Consider the following 18242-nt stretch of genomic DNA (forward strand, 5'->3'; position numbering starts at 1 on the left):
ATCAACCCCAATGTTCCTAAAGGAACAGATAGCTATAATGAACAATTAGTAATTCAGTAAATGGAATTCCTTGTTTGTTCCTCTTAAGGTGCATACACACGGAACAAATTACCAATGGTTTCAAATTGTTCATCGTGCGCACACACAAAATGATTTGAAACACTTTACAAAAGATTGGTCTATGATCTTCCTGCATGCATGAAAGATCATAGATCGGAATGTATGCGCATCGCAGGGACGTGCAGTGAGGTAAATGGCTAAGGAGTCCCTGGTAAGTACCAGAGATAGATTTGCACACAATATATGAGCCCAGGGGTTCATGCTGGCATTATACCAATGTGCAGCACTATACACTGCTGGAGATTCACTGAGTTTTGATAAGAGATGTGCAGAAAAAGGTAGCCAGGTGAGGCACTGCCTCACCTGCCATAGACTTTACTCCAGAATTTTGACAATAAAAATATTTTTTTATATATTCTTTGTATTTTTGACATACTTTATCAATTCAAAATGCTGTGCCTCACCCCACTGCATGCCACTGGCGCATCGTGAACAATACACGGAACAATTTAAATGATTGGTCATTCCTATTGATCGGGAACACCCACATCTTGCTTCAAATCTTTGCATGTGTATGCACCTTAAGAAGTATGGAAGCCATGTGCACAATACACTAAAGCTTGCAAATCAGTACTTGTGTTTTGGTTGCGGGACGCAGGCATCCACACCTCTGTATATTTTCCTGAAGACAGTTCCTCCATCACAGAAATACCTGACACCCTTCCTGAATCTCTATCCAAATATTTACATATCCAATAACTGTTTAGATATTTCACTGTTGGGCTGAGACATCTGCAACTTACACCGTTTTTTTTTTTTTTGCACAGTAATAAGCAGGGATGACCACTTGATTCATTTATTTAACAACTAAGCACACACAGGATAAGGAGAAGCACAGCAGAAGGGCAGGCCACAACAGACATATTTGTTTACAGGAAACAGATTGCGCACTGTTGACAGTCGCAATCTGTCTTAGCAAGGTATCTGCTTAAATTCCCTGATTAATGCCTGGATGATAAGTAGCAACCATTAGTGCTTAAAACTGTTTGAAAACTATTTTTTTTTTTTTTTGTACAATACTGAAAACTATTGCAACATTTTAAAGGTTGGAATGCATTGCGGTGAACACATTTTAAACAAAACTGTATATAATTCTGGCTAAAATTAAAAGTGGACTTTTGGAAAATCAAAAATTAGTTGAAACATGTTCACATTGTCTTCCCTCTCTCCATACCTCTGTATCACTGTTGAAAGCAGTGGCATTACTACCAAGGGGGCAGGGGGTGCAGCTGCTATGGGGCATGAGCTCTTGTTAGGGCCTGCTGCTCCCCCTGCACCCTATAGAAAAAAAAAGGGTAGTGGCACCCTCCTCCCCCCTTTGATGCCGGTGATGTGCGTCCTGCACTGCCCCACCCCTCAATAGCTGAAGATGCGCGCTCCCTCATCAGATGACAAAGATGTGCGTCCTGCGCTGCCCTCCCCTACCCCCTTCCCAGATGCCAGAGATGTGTGCCCTGCGCTACCCCCCTCAGATGTCAGAGATATTGTGCCACCCTCTCCTCCGCCTAGCAGTCCCACCACCTTCCTCCTCCACCATGAGGGGAAATAGTGCTGAGCCTGCCCTCCATGGTAGTTGCTGAATTCTAGTGGGCTAAAGGACCTTTAACGTCCAGGGTAGGGTGTCCTTTAAAATTGAAGGTCCGAAAAATCTATGGGACACCCTCTATTTTTATTCTTTTTGCTATTCTGAGAGCCCATGCAAAATAAGACGTTAATCGGACAACTCTAACCCGTGCCCCAAGCAGCACAAAATTAAACATTTTTAGATTTTAAAATTGTTTTTGATGCAAAGGTGGGAATTGGGAATGGTGCAGCTGCTTTGTCCAGCCTGGATTCCCCTGCAGCCGGTCTCCACTTCAGGTGTGGTATAGGGGTCCGACAGTTGGGATCCCGACAGTCATTAGCCTGACGTCGGGATCCCGACTAGCCGGACTCAGAAAGCATGGCTAATGCAACAAAGCCCTTGCGGGCTCGGTGGCTCGCTACGCTCACCACCTATTCTATTCTCCCTCTATGGTGGCCATCAGGACCCTGTCTGTCAGTGTTTTAACAGTCGGGATCCCGATGTCGGGTAAATGATTGTCGGGATCCCAACTCTCGGGACCCCGTCCGGAACCCCCCACTTCACCCTGTGCCAGATACAGTTGGAGCCCCTGTCAACTTTGTTCCTTAGGTCGTGGCTCACCATGGCTAGCCATAGCTATCCTATTGTTCTCAGCAGCAATACAATACATAGAACAATACGGGTGTGGTATAGGGGTCCGACAGTTGGGATCCCGACAGTCATTATCCCGACATTGGGATCCTGACTGACCGGACTCAGACCGCATGGTGAGCGCAACTAAACCCCTTGCGGACACGGTGGCTCACTATGCGAGCCACCTATTCTATTCTCCCTCTTTGGGGGTCCTGGACCCCCCACAAGAAAAAATAGCCGGTGGCCGTCGGGAACCCGGCTGTCGGTGTTTTGACAGTCGGGATCCCGACGTTGGCTGAATGCCTGTTGACAGCGGGTCCCAATGACGTTGCTCATTTACCGTTATCATTCAGTGTGTATGCACAATATCAGGAACCACTGCCGATATTGTTAATTATATCATCCGCAACTCCTATCATCTAGTGTGTATGGGGCTTAACTGGAACATATGTACTCATATCCCTGGAGACTGGCCTTACCCTTACCACTATGGGGGGCTAGCAGTGACAGCGAGCAGTGCTGCTTGCTCACTGTCACAGCTGGCCCTGTCAGCATTCAACTGATCCCCCCACATACACCGATTCCCTTTCGCTCCATTTTTGGAGCAAGGGGGAATCGGGGTATGCGGCCGCAGAAGCAGCGAGACTTGCAGCTAAATGTAGCGGGCTCCCTGCATTAGCCGTGAGCCTTGCTATTCGGGGAAATCCTCGCTGTCCTGTGACTGTGGGGATTCCCCCGGAACATTGAATAGAGTGAGTGCCGGCGCAGGGGTTAAACAGAGAGGGTCACTGGTTTTCTGCGATCCCTGCTGTTTAACCCCCTTGCCGGCTGCTCGCCCACGCATTAAATACTGCCCTATGTGCTAGTTTTTGCTTTGTTTTTAAAAAAATCACGATTATCGATGCTTGTTCTTACAGTAAGTAAACTCATCACTCTCATAACTATTCATGGTAAAAGAAAAATGTCAAGGTTTTATTGCAATTTAACACCAGGCAGGTGATCTTAAAGCAATATTTCATTATTCTTATGGAACTCCTAGTATAATAAGATTACAACAGTGATGTCAGCCCCCTTATTTGATGTACTGTAAGTGCATTTGAGCAGAACTAGATTACAAACCTAGTGAAGAATATGTTAATGAACACAAACTTAACTCAGCCATGTCCGACCACAGAGCTTTCTGTGTTGCATCACATAGATGTTTGCGCTGACGGAACACACTGCTAATTCTTTTAGAATTCTATTCAGGACTTGCAGAGTGCAGATGGAGGGAGCACAAGGGTCAAATATATTTGTAAATAAACAATAAGGGTCAAATAGGAAGCTACTGACTAATAACAGCACTTCAGAATATAAATATATTTACATCCTGGTAACTTTCTCATAGGTCTATGAAGAGGCAGAGGCCAGAGGCGGAACTACCATTGGTGCAACAGGTATATTTCACCTTGGCCCCTGAGGACTAAGGGCCCACTTTTGCTTAGACCAGCAATTTTGAGCAATGTCAGATGAATGGCCTAGTGCAGAAAGTACTGATCTGAGGGACCTTCACCTTACCCATAGCTGCCTACCCTTCTGCATTCTGCAGGAGACTCCCTGAAATAGCAGCAATCTCCCTCTCTCCCTCATTAGTCTAGCAATCTCCCTCATTTCATTTAGCCTGCATTAGGTAGCAGTTACATTTTTGGCTAAAAGTGGGGAACCAAAGGATAGCCCGTATACCGCCATCTGAAGATGACATTTTTATCATAGTGCTCCCTCTTTAATTTCTTTTCACCATTCTAATACATTTTGGAAGAACACATTTTCCATTACAAATAATCAGCTTACTAAAAAGTGTGAATTTAAGGGCTTGGAGAATTTTGTGAATTTTAACCTGTGCCTGCACTGCACCGAATGTAGCTTTTTTGTGTATCTCTATGTTGAATGGCTCTTGGCCGAGGCTGCAAAATGGTGTTTTTTTGGGTGGCAACAGGGCATTATTCAGAGTGGTGTGTATGTTGAAGAAGACAATGGTGCTGTGGTTACGGACACAGTGTGGGGGAGGCCACAGCCCGTTTCACATTCTTCAGGCATTTGGGGGCACATTTCAGCAAAAGGAGGTATGTCATCTCTGTTTTTGGTGCTTTTTAAACCAGCATCTGCATTGCCAGTCGCAGCTTCATTGTCATCAGCAGCTGGAAATTCGGAGCAACTCTTAGGGTTGCACAGATGTCCAATGACTAATGGCTGGGTGACACGTGCTCTCTGGAGTAGTTAAATTTTATGCATTTGGGGTGGTTGGTCAGAAAAAAAAGTCATCTGTCCCTGCCTACTCCACACAATTAGTTGTGCACCCTGCTCAGCCTTCACTGCGGTCACACTGCACTGCAGCCTTTTAGGAAGAGAAGTACGGCCATTGGGGTCATTTTGGTTGATTCTCTCCCCCCCGTGTGTTCGCACAGGGGAGCAATGTTTTTAATCTTTGCATGCTCATAACAAATTATGTGCATGTGCACGGTCCCTGGGCGAACAGACTTGGCAACTTGCACGGACCGATGTGGGCCGGGGGCAAGGGGTGGTGGAATCCGTTGTCACCCATGGGTACATGTCTTCATGACATATCCCCTTGCATGGTTGCGAGAGGACACGGCGGTGGAGGGTGGCGATTCGGGACTAGTTAAGATGTGAAGCTCAATCAGAATCAAGGTCATTGTGTGATGCCCAGCTGGTGGCAAACTAATGCAGCAGCTAATACAGCCTGGGGATGCGAACCGTGCTCCGGTCCACTGACATGAGCAGTGAACCCGGCTGCACTGTCTCTGGCTCCTCTATCAGGGCATGCAGGGCTGTCTCCGGCTCCTCTATTAGGGCATGCAGTGCTGTGTCCGGATCCTCTATTGGCACACTAGTGTGACAGACCACTGTCACACTAGCGCGCCAATAGAGAAGCCAGAGACAGCGCAGCTGGGTGCACCGCTTATGTCAGTGTCCGGAGCTCGGCCCACTTCACTAGGCTGTATTAGTGGTTGTATTACCTAGCCACCAGCTGGGCATCGACTTCTCTTCCTAAAAGGCTGCTTTCAGGATGCACAGAGTACATGTATTATCCATTGCAACAAGCATGTAATCCCCTGTGGCATCAACATGTAATCCTCCTTGGCAAAGAGCATGTATCCTCCTATGGCAACAAGCATGACAATCCTGGCAAGAAACATGTAATCCCCTGGCAAAGAGCATGTAATCCCCCATAGCAACAATCAGGTAATCCACGATTGCAACGAGCGTGTAACCCACAATAACAAAGAGCATTTAAACCCTCCCTGGCAAGGAGAATGTAAACCACTGGCATTGAGCATGTAAACCCCTAGGCAACGAGCATGAAAACCCTGGCAACAAGCATGTAACCCCTGGTAATGAGAATGTAACCCCTGGTATTGAGAATGTAACCCATAGCAATGAGAATGTAACTCCTGGCAATGAGTATGTAGGTAAATGGCACTTATGTGGCATAATATGTAATAGGCATTATTGCATGCAGTATAATGTGTAATAGGCATTAAGGCAGATTGTATAATATGTAATAGACATTACGGTGTTCGGTATAATATGTAATAAGCATTACAGCGTGGTGCACAATGTGTAATAGGCATATGGTGTGTGGCATACTGGGCATTACGGTGTTTTGGGCATTACAGTGTGTGGAATGATGTGTAATCGGCATTACGGTGTGTGGCATAATTATGTAATGGGCATTTTGGTGTGTGGCATAATGAATAGGGGGCATTACTGTGTGTGGGGCATTAAGGTGTGTGGCATAATGTGTAATGGGCATTACAGTGTTAATATTTGATGTGCACCTACAGCGCACACAGTCCCTTGTTTTTGTGTGTGTTTGTGTGTGTGTGTGTGTGTGTGTGGGGGGGACTATTTTTCTGCCACAGGTCAACAACATATAATATGCAATCTGTTATGCTTTACATATACTGTATTGGAAACACTGTGTACATTCAACCCTATGTTGTATACATCCTATGGTACATAGACTAAACATATGCTTGAATGAAAGCCCAGTTCATGCCCATTTTTCCATCATCACGTGTTTGTGGAAAGACAGGTTCACTTGCTTGAATTTGCCTCACAAACTAAATGTTGCCAGCCAGCCCCTGCCTGCTACCTTGCTTTTGCCTTACTGATTCCTTTTATCCCTGGGCTGTAACTGCCCAATGTCCTGGAATGCTGTACATTTCTTCCATGTAAGCAGTTTACATGGAATTCTGTACAAAGAAGCGATATGAAAAGTTTGATGAATTTGATCAGCTCAGCTGTAATCCTGATATAATCTTGGTATGTTAGCAACAGAGATAATGATTTCAGTGGCAGTGAAGTAGAAGTAAACTAAATTTGAAATAAAGTTTAGGTACAGAAGAATATATAATAGCACACAATAAACATGGCTCTGCTTTGAGAATACTGTATGACTGAATTTGTTGAGGATGTGTTTTCAGGCATCAAACATACTTCTTAGCATGACTCTCCCAAGGACTGTGGGGTCTCTGTCCAGGGTGCTGCAGTTCCAGCGATGGTGTCTGAACTGATGCTGGCACTCTTTGATCCACTCCTTAGCTCCCTCGCCAATGGCTTGCATAATGTCAGGATGCTTTTGACACAGTTGCCTCTGCTTGTTCACCAGCCCTGGGATATTATCACATATAACTCTTGCTCCAAGTGCACCAATGTACCTATAAGAAAGATAATACATGTGACGTATGTTGTGAACATGTGAGAAATAATACACATATGTATTCAAATGACTAAAACATATGTATTAATTGGTACTGAATGTTATTTATGCATGTATAAAATGTGCTTTATTCCCATTCTGCTTCCCACATCTCTTTACAGTGGAATACATGACAATGAAAAGAAAGCAACTACAGATTTGATCATTTCTATGCAGAATCCACAGTATAGATTATATTATTTATTTATTAACAGTTTCTTATATAGTGCATACATATTCCGCAGCGCTTTACAGAGAATATTGGAACATTCACATCAGTCCCTGCCCCAGTGGAGCATACAATCTATATTCCCTACCACATGTACACGCACACAGACATTCTAGGGTTAATATTCTGTTGGGAGCCAATTAGCCTACCAGTATATTTTTGGATTGTGGGAGGAAACTGGAGTACCCGGAGTAAACCCACGCAAGTACGGTGAGAATATACCAACTCCGCACAGTTAGAGCCATGGTGGGAATCAAACCTATGACCTCAGCGCTGTGAGGCAGTTATGCTAACCATTACACCATCCTTACTGCCCTGTAGCATATGCTACATGCACCAGGTGCTGGTGAGTGCTGGACATTCAACATTATAAACCAATATGAATCCCAGAGTGGTAATAATAAATGTTATGGCTTTCCCGTCATTCTTTGCTCAGCTTGGGTTGGTCATTTCTAGTCTGGAGATGAGAAATGCTTCAGAATGTTGTACTGTCATTCAACTGTGAGCAGTATGAAGTGTGGATGATTAACTCACCAGAGTCCCAGTCTTCACTGGTTATGTAGGCCACACTTATGTTCTCTGGTTTGGAGAGGGTCTGCTTTGTGAGGGGAGGAGATCAAGCAGGAGGGAAGGAGCGTCATGCATAGTAGAAGATGGCCAGACCCCATGGGTGCCACTGAAATCATTCTAACGTGCCACACTGGGCACTAGTGCAAAGAGTTGCATACGCCTGTGCTACACAACCATCAAGGAAGAGTTTTAGATTATGTTTGTGTAGTGTGCTTATAGCAAGGATTCTTTGGGGCAAATTCAATTCAAAGTGATTTTGCCCCAAATCAATTCAATTCACTGGTCATTTTAGCTGCACCGACATTGGCCCTTATTCCGATTCGAGCGGTACGGCCCGCGTGCGGCCGTACCGCCGATGTTTTCCGTCTGCACATGCGCAGAGGTCAATCTGCGCATGTGCAGGCGAATTCGCCGCACATAAATTTACTACGCCGCAAAGGGGGCGTATAGGGGAGTGAGGGGCTTCATCCCCTCATTTCCCTATGTGTACGCTCCGCGTTTCATGGGCGTTCCCATGCAAACGCGGGGCGTATGCATGGAAATGAGGGCATGACGCAGCTCATGGGGGCGGAAAGCTGACGTCGCCGGATGTCAGCTTTCAGCCCCCATACAAGCTACCACACGGACGATTGTCCGTGTGGTCTCAGCTTGCGGGAGCTGCCGCGGCGTGCGGACCTGCCTTCGATGGTCGACGACCATCGAATGCAGGGGGCAGCTCCCACCATGGTGGAGGCGTAGCCTCCACCATTTTTATGCGGATCGCCAGCCGTCCGTGTACGGACGGCCGTGGCGATCCGTAGGGTGGGCGGGGATTGGTTTGTGCGGCCGGAGCCCCGTGTGCGGCTCTGACCGCACCAACCAGAATAAGGGCCCTTGTAAGGTTTCCTGTCTACCTCTATTGGATCTGTGACAAATCTTGCAATGTAGATGGGCAAGATTAATTTAATTCCCACTTTTAACCCTTTGCAGTCCAATTTTTTTTTGGAAAGAAAAACAGCCTGGTTTCAAAGTTTAAATTAATTGTCTTTTTTTTTTAAATAAAAAAATGGTCTACATTGAATGTTGAACGTTGTTAATGTTCTTATAAAGTGGCTCACCATTGGATCTGCTACTAGTGCTAGGGCTGTTGAGCCTGAATAGACGATGGACCTGAAAGGGTTAAGGGCTGCATGCTCACATGATACAAGATTTCCAAATATGCTGAGTTTATCAATGGTCTATACTGTCTTCTTACAGGAAAAAGGTATATGTAGCGATAATTAGAAAATGACATTATATGGATGGCCAGTGAACTAATTAACTCCTGGGTCCAAAAGGTAAGTCTTTTCCTGGGTGACTTTACTACCATATTGTTATATTACCGTGGCAGGAAAATGTTGATATTTTGGGGGTACAGTATATCTACCAATCAGCTTTTTATTAAGCTCAAAATGACCACAATCCTGTTCATATACAAACACAATGGACCATAAAAAAAAACTTATTTCTCTTTCATCCATCCTGGTGACACAGCTGAACCATGGGATGTAGGAGGGTCCAAAGGAGCCATGCACCTATGCTAAAGCTCTGAGAGGCAGGCTCCTCCCTTCTGCATCCCAGCATTCCTCAGTTAGTTTTAGGTGCCCACCGGTGTGGGTGCTATGCTGAAAGGCTGCTACAGCAGCAGGGCCGGTGCCACCACTAGGCCATTTGCCTAGGGCGCTGGCCACTGGAGGGCGATATTTTGCCCCCCCCCCCCCCCCTTGCCGCCCGGGTACCTGTCCTGCGGCGTAAAAGCTGGCGGCGGCAGCGGGGGGTCCCTGCAGTCAATAAGAAATAACGAGCGCTATCCACCGGGCTATGCGGAAGCGCTTCTGATTTGGAAACACTGGCCGCACGCTGATTGGCTGAGATTCAGCCAATCAGCGTGCGTCTTGCGGCCAGTGTTTCCAAACAGAAGCGCTTCCGCATAGCCCGGTGGATAGCGCTCGTTATTTCTTATTGACTGCAGGGACCCCCCGCTGCCGCAGCCAGCTTTTACGCCACAGGACAGGTACCCGGGCGGCAGACACCGGGGCGCCCCCACCCCGACTTGCCTGGGGCGCTCTGGTGCCTTGCACCGGCCCTGTACAGCAGCCATACGATAGAGTAGCTAGGATGTTTGTTTTTTTATTAATATTACATCTTAGTTAGTGCAGGCACAGGGTGAGTCTTCCAGAGGAAGTTTCCTCACACTGACAGAGCAGCAGGGGCTGACAGGAGCGCATCCTGTCAGCTTCCTGTGTGCTGAGAGATAATGTCTGGTCTCTCAGCACAGCGATTAAACCTCCTCACAGTGAGGTTTCCTGGACCCTGAGGGACCCCGGAGCCAGCTCCCTGTATAGGGGGGATCATGGGTGATGGGCACCCCGCGATGGCGGCCGCCATCTTGAATGGGTTTGCAGGATTGCAGCCTGTCACATGAGCTCAGCACAGCTGGGTGATTACAAGTGGTCCCCATTGAAGCGGAGACGCAGGAAACAAGAAGAAACATTTAGTAGGAGTGGCTTACAGGGGGAAAAAGGCACCAGAGAGCCTCCCACTCGCCGTAGCAGGGACTTTGGTCTCTTCCTTCACTTTGTCCTGGCGCCCTTTCAGCCCACACTGTGCAGAGCTGGAAGGAGATTTATTACTGCAGACAGAGTGACAGTTTCTTCTGAGGCAGCGTTTTCCCCGGTGACCACAGAGGGTCAAACAGCAGACAGACACTATATTTATACTTTGTACAAATGCCTGGCTTAGTGCACTGTGATAAAATCATGACAGACAGGTGTAATGCTGCTGTGTTGGGGGAAGGAGCATCTGCCATGTTAATTAACTGCAAATTTTGCAGGCTTAAATTAACTCCTGAACAGATGGCCATGGGGATATTTGCCATACATGCGAATCTGTGCCCAGAGGGGTGCAAGCCCAGAGGGTCGAGCAACCTGAGCCTGCGTGGGCAGCTGCTCTGGGAAGGTTTGTGTCTGCCTTAGTACAGGCTTTAAACAGACAGAGAGATGAGTTGGTGAGATCTCTCAGGCCATTGTCATCCTCACAACCTTCAGTTGGCTCTATTCCACCCTCTCAGGGGGACCCTGCAATTATACAAGCTATGCAGGACACTGCTCAGAGTGTACACAAGATTAATGCTTTTATGGAGCAGTTTACTAAGGAGTCTGAGGTTTCCCCCAGACACCCCTTATCCACCCCACCTATCCCTAATATAGACTCTGAAGAGGATGGGGAGTGTGTGGAAGACATGTTATGGGATCAGGCGGAAGAGATTGAATCCTCTGTCCCTGGTGTTGGTGATTTGATGTTGACTCTTAAGCAGGCATTGAATTTATCTGAGGTGGATAAGGATCCCCAACAGGGAGTGTTCAAGAGACAGCGCAGAGACGCAGTCACTTTTCCTTCTGATGAAGGCATGCAAGGATTACTGGGAGGGGCATCGAAAATGCCTGTTAAGAGACTCCTTATGCCCAAGAGGTTTTTGTACCCCATGCCAGAAGAGCATGTAACATTGTGGGAAAAGTCCCACTGGTAGATGCCCCAGTTGCTAGGCTGTTTAAAATGACTGCTTTGCCTGTGCAAGGAGGTGATGCATTTAAGGACCCTGTAGATAAAAAGTTAGATGGTTGTTTAAAAGCAGTTTTTGAAGGTGTTGTGTTTACTCTGAGACCTATTATTGCTTCTGCCTGGGTCTCCAAGGCCATGATGGCATGAACAAATACCATGTGTGCTTTACTGCAGCTGGATTCTGAAGCATTTGCCTTGGCTGAAAAGCTGAAGGCGGCGGCGGAATACACCTGTGAGGCTGGAGAAGAGGGAGTCAAAATGGCTTCTAAGGTGTCGACCATCTCTGTGACGGCCAGGAGGGCCTTGTGGCTTAAGGCATGGGATGCCGACAATGAATCCAAGAAGTCTCTGGAAGCATTGACTTTTAAAGGGGAGTTGCTTTTTGGTTCTCAATTGGAATCCCTCATTAAACAGGCAACAGGAGGAAAGAGTACGTTTCTTCCCACGCCGGCAGCTAAACAGGGAAATTCCAGGTTTGCTGCTTTTGTTCGTACTTTCGTCCCTCCTTTAGAGGGGGTACTTCCTACAGAGGACAGTCGGGTAGAGGAAGATTTGCGGCTGAAAAGGTAAAGCTCCCAAGTCCCATTTTGGTGCCTTTGCAAAAAAGCAGGCTTCCAAGGGTGAGGAGAAGCCCTCCGCATGAGGGGCCATAGGCTCCTCGGTCTGGAATCAGAGTGGGGGGTTGCCTCTTCCCAGGGATACAGGATCAACCTGAGGGGCGCTCCTCCAAAGAGGTTTCTTCCTTTACCTACCTTTACCCAGGGAGGCACGCTTAAGAAAGGCCCTTTTGGGGGCGGCGAGGTCTTTCCTGGAGAAGGGCGTGGATGTTCTGGTACCACGGGAGGAAAGGAAGAAGGGATTTTACTCCATTCTTTTCTTGGTGCCCGAAGTCTCTGAACCTTCACTTGTGGGTGGATCACTTCAGAATGGAATCTTTGAGAACAGTTCTCCTGAGCCTGGAGCCGGGAGAATTCCTGGCCTCTGTGGATATTCAAGTCGCCTATTTGCACGTACCTATATGCGAAGTACATCAGTTTCAGGTTCTTCTCTTTGGGCTGGCGACAGCTCCAAGGGTGTTCACAAAGATAATGGTGGTAATGGCAGCAGCACTCAGACTCCAAGGAATTGTCATCATCCCGTATTTGGACGACCTTTTGTTCAAGGCGTAGTCAGCAAAGAAGCTGTAGGAGAATCTGTCAGTGCCAATTCAGTTTCTGCAGAGCCATGGGTGGATTTTACATTTGCCAAAGTCCCAGCTGTGCCCCACTCAGAGGCTTCAGTTTTTGGGTGTCATTCTGGATACGCATCTTCATCAGGTATTTCTTCCAGAATAAAAAACCAGAGATGTTTGTCAGTTAGTTTTGACCATTCTGCAGTCACCTGGTCCAAAAGTATGGCATTGCCTGAAGCTACTGGGCAAAATGGTGGCGACCTTCGAAACCCTTCAGTATGCCAGATTCCATTCAAGGCCATTCCAATGGAACATCCTTGCGTGTTGGTCTGGGAATCCCAAGACCATGAAAATAGAGAAGGTTCTCTTAACCCCAGAAACTCAGAATTCCTTACTGTGGTGGATGGATGTGGAATCCCTTCAGTTAGGATGTTCCCTTCGATCATGGGATTGGATGGTGGTCATCACGGATGTCAGTCTCAGGGGCTGGGGAGCAGTAACCCTGAATTCGAAGTTGCAAGGTATATGGTCCAGTGTGGAATCGTCCTTACCAATCAATGTCCTGGAGCTGTGGGCGGTCTGGAAAACACTTCTGCAGGTGGAGGAAGTTCTGAGGGGATCTCCCATTCGGATCCAGTCAAACAATGCCATGCTGTGGCTTACCTTAACCACCAAGGGGGCACTCACAGCAGGATGGTGATGCAGGAAGTGTCCCGGATCTTTGAGTGGGCAGAGGCCAATGTACCGGCCTTATCTGCTGTGTTCATTCTGGGAATTCGGAATGAGGAAGCAGATTTTCTCAGCAGAGTGGATCTCCTGCAAGGAGAATGGGCGTTACACCCAGAGGTGTTCCAGGAAATTGTGGATCTTTGGGGACTTCCTGAAGTGGACTTAATGGCGTCCAGACACAATTGTGAGGTATCCAGGTCCGGTGCGAGGACCAGGGATCCGTTGGCGTGGGCAGTGGATGGATGCAACCTGCGTTCTCACTCACTTGAGGACCCGAGGCAGCATGGGAAATGGCAGGAAGACACATGCCATGTTGAAATGCCAGGACAGCGCCCTGGAATTTCAACATGGCATATGTCTTCCCGCTATTTCCCATGCTGCCTCGGGTCCTCAAGAGAGTGAAAACGCAGGGTCATCAATCATTCTGATAGCTCCAGATTGGCCAAGGAGATCTTGGTATTCCAACATTCTGAGCTTGTTGACAGCGTTGTGGCATCTTCTATTTCAGCCAGACCTCCTCTGAAAAGGGCCCTTCCTTCATCAGGACCTAGCTCATTTCAATTTGACAGCCTGGCTCTTGAAACCTCCATACTAAAAAAGAAGGGTTGGTACTTGTTTCCTAGCACGGCGCCCACGATCTAGATTGTATGTGTCGGGCTGATATAGCAAGCATTGCATGCATCTTATGTGTTTGTGCGGTATAAGATGCATGCGATGCGATCAACGCGATTGACGAGATTTTTACATTGGAATCAATGTGAAATGGTCCCTGAGACACAATTTTAAATTGATTGCAATGTAAAAAGCCCCCAAAACCCCAATTTTAATTGCTAACCCCCCCCTTCATGGGTTAAATCCCCCCCCCCATTGTTAACGCCGACCCCCTATTGACGCCAACCCGAAGCATGGCTAGCGCAGCGAGCCCTGCGCTCGCCAGGCTTCGGGCGCGGTGGCTCGCTGCGCTCGCCACACTATACTAGATCAACTCCACACCCATGTGGATAGTGGGGGTATGAAAAGGTTGGAGGACGTGTGCCGCCGCCCCTCGCGGGCTCGCTGCACTCGCCACGCTCCGGGTTGGTGTTGATGGATCTTTTATCTTCTGCCATCTTATGGATCTCATGGATCTTATGCATCTTATGGATGCATAAGATCCATGAGATCCATAAGATGAGATCCATAAGATGCGATATTGTACATACAATTAAAAATCTTTTCAATTGTATGTTATCGCATAAGATTGTATGCCTTAATTAAGGCATACAATCTTATGCGATGGGCGCCATGCTAGGAAACAAGTAACGAAGGGTTTCTCAGAAGCAGTTATCTGAACCATGATTAATGAAAGAAAACCGGTTTCTGCTGCTAATTATTACAGGGTTTGGAAGATGTACATTAGATGGTGTGAGAGACAAAAAGTTCACACTTCTAGATTCAAGACTTCTAGAGTTTCTCCGGAATAGATTTTCCTCAGGATTAAGCCTTCAATCATTAAAGGTGCAGTTGTCGGCCTTATTAATTTTCTTTCAAAAGAAGGTGGCCTTGTTACCGGAGGTGCAAACCTTCTTCCAAGGGTTTACCCATCTTAAGCCTCCTTATAGACAACCAGTGGCCCCTTGGGATTTATCAGTTTTACAGAAACCACCATTTGAACCGTTAAGGTCGGCTGACCTTAAGTTTCTGACTTGGAAACTGACTTTTTTGTTGGAGATTGCATCTGCAAGGCGTGTATCTGAATTAGGGGCCTTGTCTTGCAAGTCTCCATTTTTGGTGTTCCTTGATGATAGGGCTGTGTTGAGAACAGTTCCTAAGTTTTTACCTAAGGTGGTTTCCTCTTTTCATTTATACCAGGAAATTGTGATTCTGGTGTTTAGTCCTCCAGAGGAGGTCAGGAATAGGGACAAACTAAATAAATTGGATGTGGTTCATGCTTTGCACATTTACAGGACAGAGTGAAGGAGTTTCGTAAAACTGACTTGTTATTGGTTTTGTATGATGTTCACAAGAGAGGCTGACCAGCTTCAAAGCAGACCATTGCTCAATGATTAAGGGTCGGTTATTGCCTTTGCCAACACTAAAGTAGGTAGACCAGTGCCCTCTAGAATTAATGCTCATACTACCAGGTCGGTTGCTGCCTCTTGGGCTGTGCACCATAGGGCTATGGTGGAGCAAGTTGCAGGGCTGCCACTTGGTCCTGTTCACACTTTCACCAAATTCTACAGGTTCCATGAGTTTGTGTCGGAGGACGCTTCATTTGGGCAAGCAGTGATGAGAACTGCGGGGCTCAGTGTACCCTCCCAAAGGACCGCCTCTTGAATGTCCCATGGTTGAGCTGTGTCACCAGGATGGATGAAAAAGAAAAGAAGATATTTGTAAGAACTTACCGTTCGAAACCCTTACGCTCAGTAAGTTGCCGTTTCATGTGTTGTCATGTTATGATGTTATAATTATTTGATTGTGCATATTAATATGTTCAGGCGTTGTACTGAGTTAATGTATCCTAGTGTGCTCTGGAAGTTGAAGTGAGGAATGCTGGGATGCAGAAGGGAGGAGCCTGCCTCTCAAAGCTTTAGCATAGGTGCCTGGCTCCTTTCGATCCTCCAAAATCCCATGGTTGAGCTGTGTCACCAAGATGGATTCAGAGAAAGGGATTAAAATGGTAAGTTCTTACAAAAATCCCCTTTTGATTGAGCAGCTTTCAGTTTGTTTTATAGCATAGAAAGAATCCCAATAATTGAAAAACAAGATTTTTTAATAAGTGGTGGGTTTAGAACTCCACCGCAACCCCACCAACAAATTTGCCAGCAAAAAATGATCTGCCACTGGCAAGTGTTTATTGGACAAAGCACAGTGTAGGGGCGGTATTCAATCCTGCGTTGGAATATCGGTGGGTGCCTATTCAATGCTGTCTTTCCCGACAGCACTGAACAGGCATCTCGGCAGAACGGACCTGACTTTAGAAGCAGTCCGGCCCATTCTGCTATGGATTGTCGAGCTCCCAGCCGTATCTCAACGATACATTACTGTATCTCGCTGCCATGCCCCCTTTTCAGTGTTCGGCAGGTGGGATATTGAATCTGAACAGGCCAAGAATGGGACCAGGTCACGACTGTTAGGCTGGCCCGACAGTCGTGACCTGGGATTGAATACCGCCCTAGGTCTTTGGATATGTGCATGTTAATAGGCAAATTGGCATCATTTTAAAATAAATTGGGTCAGTTTTTAAATTTATAGTCTTTGAACATATTACAAGCCAAAACAGGCTAGAAGATTGGAGTATAACATTTTTACTACTAAGTGCTGAAGCATTGTGTGAAATTTACAAAGCATTGGATTTAAAATCCCAGCAGGACTGCAGATTTTTTATGAATCATAAAAATAGAAATTGACAGACTTAGTACAGCTAGTCTGCCCCTTTTTCTTCCACTTAACCAATAGCCTTTCTTTAAAGCTGTTTTCTTTTTCATTTCCTTTGAACCTGCCTCCTTCCAGTTTCAGTGCATGTCCTCGTGTTCTAATAATTATTTTCTAGACTCAATTCTGTACTGCGACATATTTGACGATACTGTATGTCCCCCCTTTCTCTTTCTGCTCCCCTTTCTTGCAGTGATGCATACGCATGTTCATGGCACTAATATAGTAGAAATTGTAGTAATCTCCCTGGTTGGTTGGTGTGGTCTACTGCGCTGTTATTTTTAGGTAGATTGGATTGCTGTTTGGCCATTTCAGGATTTAAGCATTATCTGTTTTTTTTTCCTTTTTGTTATATTAATTGTTATATTATATATTATGTATATATAATGTTTAGTATAGTTGCATAGTAGGATTGAAATAGAAAATAAGTGGTTTATCAAGTTCTAATGATTCATTTTTAGACGTGGATAATGTAATAGCTTAATAACAGGTACCTTAAGCATCAAACTCCTGCTGTAAATATATTTTAATGTAGAATTCAAGAAAAATTCCACAATCATCTAAATATATAACTGTATATTCATATCGCTGCTGCAAACAAAATTATTTATGGAGTGGAAGTTGGACCTACAGTATAACTACATTCCCTGGTGAGTCCTTAATATTCCAGCCCATATTTTTAAATGCAATTTGGAATATTTTAGGCATGAGTCTTCAAATTACAGAAATACCCCTTATTCACAGAAGACAGCGATCGATGAGCAAGCACACTTTGGATGAAATAAAGAAACATTACCCTGCATTATAGTAGCTTTTCTTAGTAAACATTTTATACCCAAAAGATAGAATAAAGATTGACAAAGAAAATAAAAAAGAAAAGAAGGGATATCCTACAGTTTTCATTTGTTATTCAGATTATTGCAATAACTTTTACATAAGTGTAACAACTAACAGACTCTATGAATGAATATTTATGAGGCATATTGCAGAAGAATTTCCTTAAAGAGAAATTGGAACACAAATGGGATTTTCCATATCTATCTGCACCTCCTGCCCAGGTTTCTTAGTTATCAAGGAAGGAATAACTGTATCCTACTCTGCAAGCTCCACGTGTCAAGAAGCCAGTGAAGCCAGGAGTTGAGCACTTCTTAAATATGCAGGGTGTAGGAGTGCTGGAAAATACATACTGTTTTTGCAGAGATTGTCTGATGCTATCTCCGCAGAATGTTATCACTTATGCTGCCCCTGCACTATTCACATTTGTATCTTTCATTTACAGATAATACCCACTACAGCAAGAATGTATGTGTGTGTGTGTATGTGTGTGCAAGGCCGCAGAGAGAGGGGGGAGCGGGTACTAATTACCTGGACCCAGGCTTGCTGGAGGGGCCTGGCGGGGGCCCTGGTCCGACCCCCTTCCCCCTCTGTCCATCCCGGGCAGCAGCAGCACACACCTACAGCATGTGCTGTG

The 18242-nt window shown here is 46.0% G+C and overlaps 1 protein-coding gene across 1 annotated transcript in view; it reads right to left on the bottom strand.

Annotated features, from left to right (window-relative positions):
* WNT2B (Wnt family member 2B) overlaps positions 1-18242 on the bottom strand; it is a 101220-nt gene that overhangs the window by 13468 nt on the left and 69510 nt on the right. The window contains exon 2 of the mRNA XM_083172789.1: positions 6818-7038. Coding sequence (XP_083028915.1) covers positions 6818-7038 — 221 coding nt within the window. The remainder of the gene's footprint in view (positions 1-6817; positions 7039-18242) is intronic.

Source organism: Crinia signifera, chromosome 2 (genome assembly GCF_055691185.1).
Source record: "Crinia signifera chromosome 2, ASM5569118v1, whole genome shotgun sequence".
Classification (NCBI taxonomy): Eukaryota; Metazoa; Chordata; class Amphibia; order Anura; family Myobatrachidae; genus Crinia; species Crinia signifera.